At 41.0% G+C, this 16,790-nt stretch overlaps 1 protein-coding gene across 14 annotated transcripts in view; it reads left to right on the top strand.

The window, feature by feature from the left end:
- The window catches only part of NRXN3 (neurexin 3), a 1,536,364-nt gene that overhangs the window by 545,583 nt on the left and 973,991 nt on the right, over positions 1-16,790 (top strand). For 10 of the 14 annotated variants that reach the window (XM_048485034.1, XM_048485036.1, XM_048485037.1 and 7 more), the window contains one exon: positions 4,311-4,337. The exons of the other annotated variants lie outside the window; for them this stretch is intronic. In XM_048485034.1, coding sequence (XP_048340991.1) covers positions 4,311-4,337 — 27 coding nt within the window. The remainder of the gene's footprint in view (positions 1-4,310; positions 4,338-16,790) is intronic. 14 annotated transcript variants of the gene reach the window in all.

Genomic DNA, 16,790 nt, shown 5'->3' on the forward strand with positions numbered 1-16,790 from the left:
AGGCAGGGCAGAGATGTTCATTCAAGCTGCCACCCCAAAACAACAGCCAATCAGAACTCGGGACACCGAGAATGTTTGTGCGTTTGTGGATATACTTGTGGTGTATATACAAGAGACCCAGGCTCGTACAAAATAAATTGAAGTGTTTCCTCCTGGACTTGACCCGATTCCTTCACAGAAACGGGCAGCCTTGTGAAGGGAGAAGCCGAGATAAAATAGACCCAGATTGTAAGATACCGATTGTTACCTGGTATAATTGTGCTGTGCAGAAATGGCCATAATGTTGAAGGCAACATGTGGATCATGAGACCATATTTAGTAATCTTTACAACCTCAAACAACTCAAACATGAAACATCATTTTGCGGAAAACTTCTTTAAACCATTATGATATATTGGGTTGGGGAACTTGTTGAATCAGGAGGATTCAGGATCAAAACCTTTGTCTTAATTTTTAAACCCACGTTTTGGTAAATGTCAACATTACAGATCTACAAATCATAACAAGAGATTGCAGGCTGGGATGTCATACAGCTAGATTCCGAACCAGTACCAGGAATATGTGTGGGCAAAGACTGTTTTGAATGGTATTCAGGATTCTTGTGCTCGCTCTTCTTTTCTTTTTTCATTCCATTTGTTTTTTTCCAAGCCCTGTCTATTATGTTCTTTTCTGTGATCTTTTTACGCTGTGTATCCAAGTTGTAAAAGCTTCCTTACAGCCCATCAGTCATGGTATATCAAAAGATGGTATTCAACCCTTCAAAGGCCTGAAGCCTGCGGCCCGCACAGCAAACAGCCCTTCGAACAAAGTGTACAGAGCAGCCTGCAGGGGCTGGCATATCCCTCTCACCTGCACACCACCCTTGAGCAAAAAAGCAAAAAAAAACAACAAGCAAGCAAACAAACAACCCCCCCTGGGATGCTAATTGCAGTGTGGGTGGGTGAAGGAAGGAACGCTGCTTCTTTGTTTCAGACCTTCCCCCAGTGGAAAACTGGGGCAGCATACTTGCTGTCTTAATAACACATTTCCATTTCATGACTTATTTGGAGCCTTGCTTCGTAAAACGTAGAAGCTCAAATGTGACAGATCTTATATCTCTGTTGAGAAAACAAGGGAGGGAGGGAGAGAAGGAGAGAGACAGAGATTGCTCAGTGAGTCATAGTTTCACACATGCCCCCAAATTAACCCTGCTACTGAAAGCATGTGTTGAGAGTGAGAGGAATGGCCAGTTGTACAGCAGCACCCACCTTAATTCCCCCCATGTAGAAAATGGTAGCTTTGGAAGCTAGACTTTATGGCATCACATCCTTGCTGAGCTCCCTTCTCAAACTCCATTCCCCCAAATCTCCAGGAATATCCTAACCCATATTCCCATAATTTTCATTAATGGGTAGGCTCAACATGACAGCTGCAGCTGGATTTTTTAAAAAGTATAACTAAGTTTGGATGCTATGTGGTTTCTGAGCTGTATGGCCGTGTTCTAGCAGCATTCTCTCCTGACGTTTCGCCTGCATCTGTGGCTGGCATCTTCGATCTGAAGATGCCAGCCACAGATGCAGGTGAAACGTCAGGAGAGAATGCTGCTAGAACACGGCCATACAGCCCGGAAACCACACAGCACCCCAGTGATTCCGGCCGTGAAAGCCTTTGACAATACATATAACTAAGTTGTTTTACCACATCAGATGAGTTGGAAGGAAGCCTTGACTCAGGCTTCCTCCAGAAAGTGTGGTCAATCAGCCACATCTCCCAAACCCCAGTTATTCTAAATCACTGGGGTCTAGAGAAGTACTAATGATATGACTTCTTGGACTGCATGAGTATGACTCTGCTCCTCCCTCCCCCCTGAGTCATTTAAACTAGAAGCACACTTAGTAAATACGTACAAGAAGTGTGGCATCTCAGTTCGTTGCATAAACCTGCAAAAGCATTCAACTGTATTTTGTAAGTGATGGGAAAGAATGGAAATGGGAGTATGAGGGAACTGCAAATCCCAAAGATCCAGAGAGAACATATGATAAGAATGTACCCCCAGTTGAAGACTCTTAGTTATGACAACTGAAAATAGAAAGCTAAGCAAAAATATCTGGCTTGTGACGACTCCTGGTGAAGTTTTAAGGGCAAGAGACATTCAGAAGTGGCTTACCATTGCCTACCTCCACGTCACGACCCTGGTATTCCTTGGAGGTCACCCATCCATATGCTCGCCAGGGTGGACTGTGCTTAACTTCTGAGATGTGATAAAATCAGGCTAGCCAGGGCTAGCAAGGTCAAGGCAAAACACAATCTAGCTAGACCCAAATTAAACAGTACTCAGAAGAGGTGGGGAAAAGCATTAAGGAAATTCTTTAAAATTCTGTCACATGAAGTAGATTCATAAGTAGACTGCTATAGACTTTCTAAATAATCTTTTAAAAATCCAATTGGTACCAAATCTGCTTAAAAGTGACATTTTACCTCTCTCACTCTCTCTGTCTCTCTCTCCCAAACATTCTTTCTGTCCTTCTTTCTCCTCTTTGAACCCCCCTCTTTGGGAAGAACTTTAAAAAAAATATTTTCCTTTTATCTCTCTCTCTAATAGCCCACCCTGCTAACACGCACCTGTTGAAGGGGTATAGCCACCACTGTACGGTGATTGTACCAAATGCTCAAGAACTGTTTGCTCCCACTTTTCTGTTGCGGTTGACGACACATGACAAACCTAATCGCACGAAACCAAACCCATATTTTCTCAAGAGAAGATCTGCTAGACAACAGACTCTCTCTATGGCTTCACTATTCCTGATTGGTTTATTCCTTGTCACTCAGATTTTGTCTTGTTCTTTTGTCTTTTTTATTGCCCTTTCTTTGAGGTAATGACAAAGCCAGTCTTCTCGTTTACTCGATCTCAAGACAGAGTTATTCCCTTAAGCGGAGTATAGTTAAACACCAACAACTCAACTTCACACATTCTAGAAACAGATGCTGCCCTCCACTTTCCAAAGTTCTGGCTGTGCAGCAGTAGGTCTGTTTATGATGCTCAGTTTGGATTGCTGGAACTGTGAGGCTCTGGCTGTAGGCCTGAGCCTTACTCAGTGAAGGAAAGTCCAGTCAGATGAGCCATGCAGGGCTCTGAGGTGTTGCTCAAGCACACCTTGTAATACTTTAACAAAGACTGAATTCAAAACCAGAGAATGGAAGGAGGCAGAATGCTTTTTATTAAGTTATTACCAATCTCCTGCCAAGCCTGCCATACAAGCTGCAAGTGCTACCAAGAATTGAAATGCCAGGAATTCCCCCCTCCCCCCGCAGAATTATACTAGGCAAAATGATTTATAAAATATATTATCTAGGTCCGTTTTGTTTGTTTTGTCCATTCTTCTGTCCTGGTGTTATACAGAACCTCTGAGTGAAGCTTGTGGAGTTGTCAAAGGTAACCAGACCTGCCACTGCACTGCCTAGTTCATCTTCTTCCTGAATGTTATCAGTGCATCATTCAGTCTTAACATTCAGGCAGCAAGGCGAGACAGGGCTTTGAGGAGATGGTTGGCTGGCTGCCTTTGTATCAACTCTCCCCAGCCAATTAAAATACCTCTAACTCTCCAAAACACAGTGAAATCTGGGCTGGGCGTTCGTGCGGTTAGCTGTTTGCAAGTGGCCATTTTATGATAGGGGACAGGTAGACAGCATGCTAACCCTTTCCTCATCTTGGGCAGCAGTGACAGTGCAGATTTTGGCAAATATTTTGGGTTACTGCAGTGGGAACAGCCTGTGCTTAGGAGAGGTGGAAAGGGATAAATATTTCATCAGCAAATATTGCCAAACCAGGTATACTGTATTGGTTTGGTAGTGTATTTATGCAGTGACACAATGCATACTAAAGAAGCATTATAAAAAGATGTCTTTAAACATGAGAATTTTTTTTAAGTGTCACTAGGGCAAATATTTGGATTTTGAGGAAGAATATCTGTGCCTTAATGACATGTTAGCTAAGGAGCAGTTTGCGATAAGAATCACTAGCTAATCTTTAATGCATAACTTTCTTTTAGAAGAAAATCATATACAACTTTTACATGCATGGGCAGACATATGAATCACACACCCAGATAGTTGTAAAAGAGATAGTTGCCAAATGGATCTGATACTTTTTCATATATAGTGTAGATAGACAACCACTACCGAATTTGTATAGAATGTATATAAAAATATAAAATGGCCACATCTCTTTGCGTGTGTCTGTCCCCGGAAGGGTGGACTGATTGTTTTTGGATGTCTGCAGCTGTTACCTTGAAGGATGCAATTTCATCTTTCATTTATTTTTCCCCATCTAGACTGTATCAGGATAAACTGTAACGCCAGTAAGTTTTCCCTCAAGTTTCATTTTGTTCTCTCTCTATTTTTTAAAAAGAAATTAACATTATTTCCTTTGCTGTTTTATAAACTGTTTCTTCTTGTTTTTTTACTTTGTTCATTTGAAAAAAAAGTGAATTGGGAGTCAGAGCTTGGGTAGATATCAGAGCTGGGAAGGATTTGTGGTGGCTGTATGTGAATGTAGTATGTTTGTGTGTGTGTGTGTGTGTGTGTGTGTGTGTGTGTGTGTGTGTGTGTGTGTGTGTGTGTGTGATAGAGAAATATTTCTCCAGGGCCAAATAAACTATTAAATCTTTGAGACTTGGCAAACACCCAGGGAACAGGAAAAACTGAAAATATATTTTAGTTGCTTTCTGCTACCTTTGGGGCAAAATATCCTTAGAGGCTATTTTGATGCGGCATAAAATAACAACAGGTATTGTATGCACTTCTCCACTACAACAGCATTGTTTTGCTTTGATTTTTTTTAAAAAAAGTTTGGGCCACAGTGGTGATTGGTTTTTCTGATATTTCTTCAGTACCCATTTCGTTTGCTTTATGCTTCTAAGTATAAATGCAAATCAAGTTCTTGGGTGCGAGGAGGTTATAAACCACACACAGATCGTCCCACCATCTTATAGTTTCATGCTTTCCATCTCTGGGAACATTAAACTCCAGAAAGGCTTTGTCAAGATTAGCATCATATAAAGGGGGGGGGGGGGTTGTTTTGTTTTCTTACACATTAATCAAAGTTGCCCCTTATGCTGCTTTTAGCTATATAAACGGCAAAATGTCAGTCACTTTTTATTTGCCAGTCTTCTAACTTTAGTGGTCTAAAGACAGCAATGGGGGCTAATTTCCATGATCCAAACAATATGGGAGTGGAAGGGTCAATCTCTTTCACATTCGTCTTCAGAATCTGGCCCCACAGCTGAAATTTCTCTTTTAAAATTGTCAGAAGGATCCAGTCACTATCTCCTAGTGTCTTCTCCATTTGACCCTCAGAAGGAGAAGCAAAGTTTTTCATTTAAATCATGATCTTTTAGTGCCAAAAATGAAGCAAGAAGAGAATATCAGGATTTGGAAAAAGAAATATTCATCAAATGTTTTGGTCTCAGTTTCCTCATGAGTATCAGTACCTCATTAAATTCTTTTGCTTTCATGAATTTTTAATTGTATGAGCTTTTACATATTAATTATTTAAATACATTTTCTCTTCAAGAGTTGATCTTATTTTTAATTTTAAAAAACCAACTTGGACTTTCCTGTTTTTTCCCCAAAAAACAATTCTTATAGGATTTAGCTATTTGGGGCATACTGCTTCCTCACAGAAATGGCCTGGTCTAATTGCTTTACTTTCTCCATTCTTAAACAGAAGCTCAAAGTGCAATCTTATGCAGAGTAGCTCCCTTTATGTCCCTTGAAATGCATGGATTTAGAAAGGTGTGAGGGTGCTTAGGACTGGTAGAAAAAGGAGGTAAAGGGAAAGTTTGAAGTAACCTTTTGGCACATTTATGGACAATCAATTATAGTGAATTGCTAATAGTATGGATAATTGTTTGAAACTTCCAAGATTGCTAGCAGCCAAACCACATACAATTCTGGAATTCATTGGAAATCCAGACATGTAATATTATTTTAAAATGCTGCCATAACAAGAACATAGCGATTTCTAGAATCAGAAACACCCCTTTAAGTTCCAGTAGGGGAAAATGTCAAGCACAATATGGAAACCTATCTTTTCTCTCTGCATCCCTCCCCCGCTGCCTTATTGGGACTCAAAAGACCCCTTGCAGGACATTTAATTAATTAATTAATATCCTACACTATCCCCTGAGGGCTCAGGAATTTCTAAGCATGAATTCTCTCCTTTTCCCCAGTGCATTGGTCCTGATCCTAATTATACATCTGAAGCTTCGATTAGAGGAATCCAGCATCATGTATAGTTCTAAGAAACTGAGCTGGGTTTCTCAGGTAGGACCCATGTGTGTTTGTTCCAGTATTAGCCTTTCCTTCTTTTAAAAGACATCAGTAGGGATGCGGGAGGATGTGCGGGGGGGGGGGGGAGTCCAAAGGTGAAATGTTGTATTATATTGAGGTGCTATAATCAGAGGAGCTAAGCAACCAGTGGGAGGCAGGGACGGGGGCAGGGGGCATGATGAGCAACATCAGAACTATCTAGGAATCACAGGGACCTTTCTGATAAATTCCTAGAAAGTACTGGTGTCAGCACTGATGAAAGTACTGATTTTCCCTTGAATTGACATGTTGCTGTTGGGCCAGGTGGCTGTGGGATATGGAAGCTGGGGTTAGAGGATTATAACCAGTGGTGGGATTCAAATAATTTAACAACTGGTTGTTTACAAGCACCATTTTAACAACTGGTCCTGCCAAAGTGGTGCGAACCTGCTGAATCCCATCACTGATTATAACCCTAGATATAGTACAGATACTGAGTTAGCTTTGGTGACTGCATATGTTACACCTAGCAAGGACCATTCTGACATCACAAAGATCCTTGGTTTTGACTCTACACTAGAAAAAACAGTCACTTAGTATTAAGAGAAGGGGATTGCGTATTGAGGAACTATGTGTAGATTTGAAAGAAATGGCTATGATACCTTAAAATATCAGAGCACACAATTGCCTCTGTGGACCAAACATGGGCTCTTAGTCTGTGTTATGAAGAGCAAACAGAGCATCATTGCATCATTGAATATGGATATTTTCCCATCGCGGGCACCAAGAGTACTGGGCATGAGAACTCTGGCGCATACTGACAGGTAAGGTTTCACTTTTATTTTTATTACCGCTTATTTTGGATGGAGTAGGGAAAAACTAATCTGTCAAAATATTGGTCTGTTGTGTTCCCTGAAATAGCCATGCTTGTTTTCTGCTCTCCAGTATGTTTTGCTCCCTTCGCTCCTTTGTCCTTCTCAATATGAGATTCTAAGACCAAACAAGCTTTTGATGAAATATGCTTTCTTTTTTTTAATGAATGTTATCAGTTATTAAAATAAACAAATGTAGCATTGCAACCACATAGCCCCCAGGTGGGACCTGGAGTTATGCTTGAATTGTAACTGATATCAAAATTGTAGAGATTAGTACTCCTGGAGGAAAAATCTATGCCATAGATTGCACCTGAAATCCCTCCCCAAAATGTCCCTCTTCATAGGCACTGTCATAAAATCTCTAGGAACTTCCCAGGTCAGAGTGGGCAACACTAATATAGCTTCCTTCCTAGTTCGAATACAAGCTCTTCTCCTTTTAAAATTCCAAAATGCAATCAATTAATTCTTAACTTCGTTAGTTACCCAATAATTCTTGATCACCCAGATCACCCATCTCTCACCTTGAAAGCTAAACAGGGTTGGCCATGGTTAGTATCTGCATATGAGTCAATCAAGGAAGTGCAGAGTTGCGACACACAGGTAAACCAACTCTGTCTTTTGCCTCAATGGGGTCACCATACATTGGCTGTGACATGACTTCACTTTCAGCAGTGGCAGCAAGGCACTCTCCTGCTTGGCCTGGCAGCAGTCCAGTCCTCTCCTGCAGGAGCAAGCAGGACCCACTGCTCACCACTTCATCAAAGTTCCTCCCGCCACTTCTTCCAAGTTGCGGCCACCCATCATTTCTTCCATGTTCCAGTTGCCTCCTCCCCCTGCTCACCACAATTTGGGGGGGGGCACAATTTCAGTGGTGCCCTGGGCACCATTTTCTGCAGATGTATCATTGTATGTAGTGGCAGTAGATACACACTTTAGTAAGTAGATACATTTGCATATGATGTGCAATTAGGTCCTTAATAGCATTTTTGCAGTGCATTTAAGGTGTTAAGATACATTTAAAATTCACAATAATGGAATTTTGTTTCAACATTCAAGGTACTGGGAGTTAGAAGAGAGACTTTTAAAAATGGCATGGTTACCCTGTTACCCTAAGTAGGCAATCTCCACTTTAGTTAGGGGAATTAGTTGGAAACAGAGAGTGAAGGGGTAACTGGTATCAATAACCTGTATATACCAACATAGTCCCGGGTGAAAACTCTCAATTGAGCTGACATAATTAAAATATGGTTTTATTTAAAAAATAAAAATAGTAAAACAAGAAATGAATTTTAAGGAACATATACACACAAAGCATACAAGAGCTAACAAAGAGAACAGGAAGGAAGTTGGATGGGGTTTCAGGGATGGGTGATAGTTACCAGTCTTGAAAAGCAGTGCTGAAAAGGGTAATGAACAGCATTTCCAGGAGCAAAAGGAAGATTCCACACTGAAGTGGGGGGTGCATGCATAGATCCAAGACACACACAAACTAGGAATGGCCAAAGAACCCATATTTATACCAAAATGTATCCTCATGTGGTATCTGGTGGGCTGGCAGAAAAGTCAGAGACAAAGAATTGATTGCTTTTCCGGGATCCCTATAAAGTAGGATAGACTTGGTGAGTTCTCAGGACCCAAAAGAATGACTGGACTATTTTCCTGAATACTGGTTGATTGCTGGGATGGGTGCAGACAGGATAAGTAATGATCTGCTCGGAGTTCTCATTAAATCACTTTACAGTGACACAGACGGAGATTAGCTAGCCTCATTGTCCACCCAGGCACACCTTGGAGACAGGAGACAAGTTCGGCTGCTAACCTCTTTCCTGTTCAAGCTCGATACCCAAGATGAATCTCAAAACTCTCTGAGAGGTGACCATTTTGTGGGGAGCAGTGTCTTCTTGTGCCAGTCTTTACCCCCATACCTTCTTGGCCACCCTTAGTGGAAGGGTTGCAGTTTCCCCCAATGAAGACATATGACTCCAACTCATGACTTTGTTCACATATACTGGACCCCATATCAATTCCTGGGGTCACCCCAAAGATGCGTTGACTGTGAGCTGTTACAAGGTGACTGCAGCAGCAGATGGAGAAAGGGTTGCAGAGGGGAGAGAGGATGAGGGCAGGATCAGAAAGGCAATTGGATCCAGATTTTTTGTCATCGTAAAAAATGAGCTGACTGAAAAATGGTGGGGAAGGGATTCCTTAACTTACCACTCCTTAAAACAAAAAAACCCATTGTTTTTCATTGGTAGAATTAATCAAAGCATCAAAATATATAATAGATCAATGAAATGGATATTGATGGGCAATTTGAAATAAATCCATTGCATAATAAAGAAAAACATAGAAGGAAGATCCAGTGATCTTAATTAGGGAACTTGGTTGTGTTAAGTGTGATAATCCCATCAGCAGAGATTCTCAAAGCAGATTACATGTTCTCACAGTCCCCCCTTAAGAGTCTGAAGCCAGTTCATGAGTGGCACCCTCCCCTTGTATTCTACATTGGTTGGGTATAGGCCAGCGGTGGTGAACCTATGGCATGGGTGCCAGAGGTGGCACTCAGAGCCCTTTCTGTGGACACATGTGCACAGAAAATCACACCTCACCCACACATCTAGGCTAGCCTGGGCACGATCCTTTACCTGGGGGTAAGCTCAGTTGCTGGCAATGGGGCTTGCTTCTAAGTAAACCCTCCTATGGTCATGATTCACCCATTCGAAGTGTTGCACTGTTGCTTCACCAAGCTTACTCCCAAGTAACGTGCGCCTTGGAGCCAACCGTTTTTTCTAAACTAAAACCTCAGTATTCAGGTTAAATTGTCATGTTGGCACTTTGTGATAAATAAGTGGGTTTTGGGTTGAAATTTGGGCACTCAGTCTCAAAAAGGTTCGCCATCACTGGTGTAGGCAACCTAGGGAGCCACCGGGTTGCGGCTGCAAAGGTTCATGGAGGCCGGCAACTGAGACTGGAGATGCTTTAAATGGAATGCCATTGGCTCTGGAAAAGTTGGTAATTTAAAAATGGTTTATTAAATAATAAAATAATAAAACAAGAACTATGTTTTAAGCTAAAAATATATGCACATGAAGCATACAAGAGCTAACTAAGGGAAAAGGAAGGAAGTTGGATAGGGGTTCAGGGCTTCTACAAAAGTATAGGAGAGTAGGGCCATTCTCCTGATTACTGATTGATTGCTAAGATGGGTGCAGATACAGTAAGCTAGCCCCATTGTGCAGTCTGAAACACCTTAGGGTCAAGAGAAAAGTTCAGCTGCCAACCTGCTTCCTGTCCAAGTTTAACACATAAGATGGATTCCAAAACTTTCTGAGAAACATCTATTTTATGGGAAGCTCTTATTCCAGTTTTTGGGCCACTTGCCTCGCCGCCCTGAGCCCTGTAAAGAATTGGGTGGGATAAAAATGCGAAAAACAAACAAACAAACAATAAATAAATAAATAAATAACACGCTGCTATGGAAATAAGGGTTTGACTGCTTGTTTGACTGCTTATAACCCCCTCCCTCCATTGCAATCACTTTGCAGTTGTTTGTCTTTTTGTTAAACTGCCTATACACTTCACTTGAGCACAAAATCTTTTTCTCTCTCTTTTTTTGTTAAGGGGATTTTATTGCACCTGGCCTTATTGTCCATAAGGGTCAAATCGCTTTCTACATTTTAAATTACCTTCAGCTTTCAAAGGGGTAAATTACCATTTCTTTTCTCTCAGGAATACCAACTAGAGAACCATCAGTAAGCATGAAACAAAATGAGGATTTTATCATGCTAATTAACTGTTACCACAAGAGACACTTAGCATAAGCATAGACTTGCCTTTGATTGCCTATTAAGAACCTGTTAGCATGCTGACATCTTTCTGACTAGAGTGTTAGCTGTACCTCCCTCTATGAGAGGAAGCACTTTTTAAAATTAATCACCATTAGAAGACATGGAACATTAAAAATGTATTTTATTTATTTAGATATCTATGCCCCAAAGCACAGGTATCTAAATATATCTAAACAAATAAAATACATTTTATGTTCCACGTCCCAAAGCAGCTTGCAGGAATTTTCACATCTCTTCAACTTCATACTTACCCTCACAACAACAGCCCTGTGAAATATGTTAGGCTAAGAATGTGTGACTGGTCCCAAGTAAACCTCCATGGTAGAGTAGACATTCAAACTTGGATCTCCCAGATCCTACTCCAATATTGTACCCACTGCCAATGTAACATTATTAATTGCTGTTTTAATGGGGTTTTATTGTGACTATTGTTTTATTGTGCTGTTCACCGCCCAGAGCCCTTCAGGGGAGGGGCGGTATATAAAACCAATTATAAATAAATAAATAAACTAAACCATGCTGGCAGTATTCAGTGGTGTTTCCTGTTGTCATTTACCAATGCCTCTGCCTGCACTGTCAGTGAGAAAGATGGCATATAAATAAAATAAATTTCCTCTTGACATTCAACATAGTTCTGTACAGTGGTATCTTTAAAATTTGATAGAATCACAAAGAAACCCATTCTCAGTTTCTTGTTGCAAAATGATGGAATCCCTTTCTCAAGAGTCAATACACATTTTCCAGTAGCTCTGTTCTATTTACATTTATTACCCACCCTATACCACAATCTCAGGGTGGGCTACAATAAAACATGCAACATTGAAATCATGACAGTAAAAACACAATAAAAACCCCTTCTAAAAACACAATAAAACTCCATTAAAAACACACACACTAAAAATCCATTCTAAAAACCAGAGGCGTAACTAGGTAAAATGGAGCCCGGTGCAAAATCTGAGTTTTGCTGGAATCCACCCCCAAACAGCATCACTTTCAATGGTGTTTAAACTAGGGAGCCCAGATTCTCCTTTTAAATCCACCATAAAGGGAGAATCTGGGGTCCCCAGTTGGGGTGGATTCTTCCCCCACCCGGAAACAGTATCACTTTCAATGTTTAAACTGGGGACCTCACATTCTCCCTTTAAGTCCATGCCAAAGGGTGTTGATTTAAAAGGAGAATCTGGAGAAATTTTTTGTGGGGTGCCTGCTGTCAGGGGTGCAATTGTTAAGCTAGCAGCACCAAACTTTCAGGTTATCTTTAGGAGACTCTCCTCATGATACCACCCAGGTTTGGTTCAGAGGGTCCAAGGTTATGGACCCTCAAAGGTGTAGCCCCCATTTCCTATTAGCTTCTATTGGAAACAATGGGGGCACCCCCTTTGGGAGTCCATAGCTTTGAACCCCCTGAACCAACTTGGGTGGCATCATCAGGAGAATCTTCTGAAAAATCCCTGAAATTTTGGTGCTGCTAGCCTAAAAACAGCACCCCTGCAGGCCAAGAACTGAAAAAAACACTAAAAAATACACACACCCCCGCCACAAATGAACCTGAAAAAACAGGCCTAGATACACAGCCCCTTTCTTCTTAAGCTGTACAATAGATTACTTGTGAAAGCCCTTTGTATACATGTGAAGGATCTGCATTGTCACAGTAAGAAAAAAATTTACTGCTGTGGCCATGCATGTTTAACAGCATGTTGGGGCTGACACAGGAAGAACAAGAAAGCAAGGCATATTTAATGAACTTATATGCACTATTGCTCTAAAGGTCTCATTGAATGCCCAGCTATAACAGCACCTCTAAGTTTGTTACAGATGCCTCCAGAGAACTTCAATTATATGTCAAAGATAACTGAAAGCTCAAAGCTACCCCACTAAATATTTATGTGGTGGCTACAATTTATTTTTAAGCCCCAGGCCTCCCATGGTGGGCTCCTAGTCCCACCTGTTGCTGCTGCCATTTGCACTCCCATTTCTTTATGTTTTTGGTCTGTTATCACCTTTGTATGGCAGTAGCTCCATCTCCCCCATGTTTGTGACCCTTGTTTGGCAGCATGTGCTGCAGTGGCAAGATTGGTCAAGCAATCCCTTGGGTGTTTTCCCTGGAATGAAGAGAGACATTGACTTGCTGCAGATTAATGCAGATAGCTGTGATCCTATTCAGTAACCATTAAAAAAACCCCCGCTGCAATCTTATTCAGTGCAGATATTGCACTGTCCAGTTCACATATTTGCAAACTATGGTTCAGTTATCCTGGCTATGAATCCATAGTTACAGGACATGCAGTGTTCATCTCAGCCGTTAAAGGGGCACAGACCTACCTGTATTGAAGGCATGGCGTTCATATTTGACTAGAGATGCTGCAAATGTTCTTTAATTTTGATTTCAAGTTAGAAGAGTTAAGGTGATACTGATGGGATAGAAATATTTCCCAAATGGTGCTTTGTGCAAATGGCCAGTTTTTTTTTCATTTGACATGCAATTTTCTAAATGGTTAATACTTAGAAACAAGTGTGGTTTAATGATGAGCGTTCCAGACTAGGTTGTAATCCCCACTATGCCATGGAAGCTTGCCAGGTGATCTCCCAACTAGTCACACACTCAGCCTAACTTACCTCATAGGATTGTTGTGAGCATAAAATGGGGGAGAAGAGGATGTAAGCCATTTTGTGTCCTCCTTGGGGAGAAAGTCGGGATATCACTGGATTATCCCCACCCTTGATTGCTTCATCATCTGCTTTATTGCCTTAGTCCCGGTAGGGGTCGCAATCTAGATCCCATGTCAGGTCATCACTACACAGATCCCACAAACTCTCACCCCTCGCCAGCTTTCAGTCTTTGAGCAACAAGAGGCTGGGGTATCGTTGTGGGTGAGTGGCTTGAAACTCCTGGTGGGAAATCCTAGCACCCCTCTTTTCTATCCTCACCATAGAATGCCGCCAACCAGATTTCTCTATGTGTTCCCCAACTCCCCCAGTTGCTGTGTGTGCATGCGTATGGAATAACTACTCCTCAACCTTACTAATCTGTCTTTCCTGAGTAGGTGTTTAGTGTCTCTGCACAGAAGAACAGCTAAATACTTGGGTGAAGTTTAACAGCAGTCAGAGATCTTTACAATGAGAAAAAAATCTTTACTAGTAATTAAACACACTCTAAAGACTAATAGCACAGAGACTGGGAATCTGTATAGATATAGCACAACATAGTATGTCTGAGTCATGGAACTAGGAAGCTGAAAGGTTAAAAAGCATCCTGATAAAGTTATACTGATTACTCGGTTTCCTTTGCATTCCTCTCCAAGAAATGATCTAAATCAAACAGGAATAAATACACAAAAGAATGGTCTCGACATTGGGGCGACTTCCCTCTTTTCTTCTCCATTTCTCTGGACTTGGATGCCTGACACTGAGGAAGCTGGATATTGAATTCATTCTTCCCCACGAAGGGTGGGGTGTGTGGGATTCTGAATGGCCAATCTAGAATTGGGGGGGGGGGCTGAGTTATTACCTACCTGTTATGGCTGCCTTTGACCAATCAGGCCATAACTTGCCTCACTTTTGCGGGGAGGGAGAGAGGCTCAGATATTAAAATAATCTATCCTCCTTCTGACAGTGGGGCAAATGGTCCCCCACACCCTTCCTTTCATCCGTTACCATAAGTGAGAGTGCTTCCTTCTTGAGAGAGCCAGCATAGTGTAGTGGGTAAGAATGGCAAACTCTTAATCTGAAGAACAAGTTTGATTCTTCCCTTCTCTAATGAGCAGCAGACTCTACTTTGGAGAACTGGGTTTGATTCCCCAGGGCTCTTCCACATGAATCCTGCTGGGTAACCTTGGAACTATGTCAACACAAGATGTCTGATGTGGGGAGAGGAAGGTGATTGTGACCCACTTCAAGACTCCTTAAAGGTAGAAAATAGCTGCATTTAAAACCAACTCTTCTTCATCTTGCCTGGTTTCCCATGTCAAGGTGTGGTTCCTCTGAGTTGGCAGAGTACTTAACACAGTGAAGATGTACAACTTGATAAAATGTAGATAAATGTTTATTCAGAAACTAACATACTTGATAGCATAGAGACAATCTTTTAACTATTTGATGAGCTGAGGGGGGGCGGGGAGCTGAGTATGGAACTTCTAAGCAGAAACAGAATATTGCCTTAGGAATAGCAATTTGAACACAGACAAGGGAATGACACTTAAAATGAGAGAAGGCTCTGACCTTGCTGCCCCAACTATTTATTTGCCCTCTTGCTGCCCCCTACAGGGTCTCCTTTTCTTTGCCTTTTCCAACACCCCTGACATAACAACCTCTATTTGACCTACCAGGTCTATATATCACTGAGTTCAAAATAAAGGCAGTTTGAGGATATAAGCAGTATTTTCTGATAACCTGAGCGGTAATCCCACTGTATATTGAAAAATCACAGCAACCTAACAGGTATGGTTATATGATTGTACTACTGAAAGCAAGCGAAATGAACAGAGAGAACAAATAAGAATAGTAAATCATCAAAAAGGGGAAGCATTGTCAACACTGCCAAAAATAATCCCAACCACTCTCCTCTAGTGAATACGTTCTGTACAACCTTGTTTACTACAAGGAGGATGCTTCCTTAATGGATTAAGAGTGATCATTTTTCAGGAAATTCTAGCATGTATTTAGAGTAAATATTAAACAAAATTACCCAGTCGCATGCTTGTATTGTCCCTGAGCATTTGGTGTTACAGCACAGAAAATTGATGCAATTATGGTTTTAACTGTGTACCCCATAGTTAGTGTCACATTCTCACTGTGCTTTGTTCTTGGAAGTAAAAAGATGTCTCCATCTGAAAATATGTGAAACATGTGTGAAACATCTGAAACATAAAGTCTTTGCAGCCCATTCATTATTTGTTGCAAGGCCTGTCTTAGGAACAGGTACCCATGAGATCTCTTCCTGACATTTACATCACATGCTAGATACTCTAGTATGAGACTCCAATAGACCTTAACTTAAAAGCTTTTGTTTTCTTTTGTACAGAGCAAGAATTGTTCTGTACTACGTTGCATTTTGCTCACTTTGCATTTCCCTCTTTCTGATTTGTTAGGCTTTCTGTGTGAGTCTATAGTTGTTTTACACTCAAATATAATACAGAGCTAAAAGAAAGACTGGACACCATATCCCTCCACTACAATGCTTCCCCATATTTATTTTATTTTATTTATTTATTGTTTAGATTTGTAGACCGCCCCATCCCCATAGAAGAAAGTGTGCTGAACGCATCCATTTTACCCGCACCTCCGATGCACGTAACACGTTCCAGCACTCTGACTGGCTAAGTGAAATGTATTAGGGATGCCTTTTTGCCTTTTGAGGCTAAAAAATAAAGCCTTGAAATAAAGAGAGTTTAAAAGACTGTATTGGTGGAAATAGTTCATGTCACCAAACTCTGTGAGTGACATTTCTTATTTCTAGCAATTTATTATCACTTTACCAAGTAGCACTTTTAATCCAGTCACTAAAAATTGATTTAAAAGGTGACCCTTGCCTGTGGTTACAAGATATAATTTGAAAAAAAATGGAAAGGACAAACTATTCCTGTACTGTTCAGACACTTTGAATCCTTCTGGGTGTCAGAAGCAGCAACTGCGAATGAATTTTAATGTTTTGAGATCATTTTGAGGAGCATTTATTCTTTTTAATGAAATTTGACAATGGCTGAGGTACAAATTTCAAGTCTGAAGATTTAAAGATCGAAACTACTTGAGAGCATGGACCTAATGAATAGAATTTCTCTCT

Source organism: Sphaerodactylus townsendi, linkage group LG02, assembly GCF_021028975.2.
Source record: "Sphaerodactylus townsendi isolate TG3544 linkage group LG02, MPM_Stown_v2.3, whole genome shotgun sequence".
NCBI lineage: Eukaryota > Metazoa > Chordata > Lepidosauria > Squamata > Sphaerodactylidae > Sphaerodactylus > Sphaerodactylus townsendi.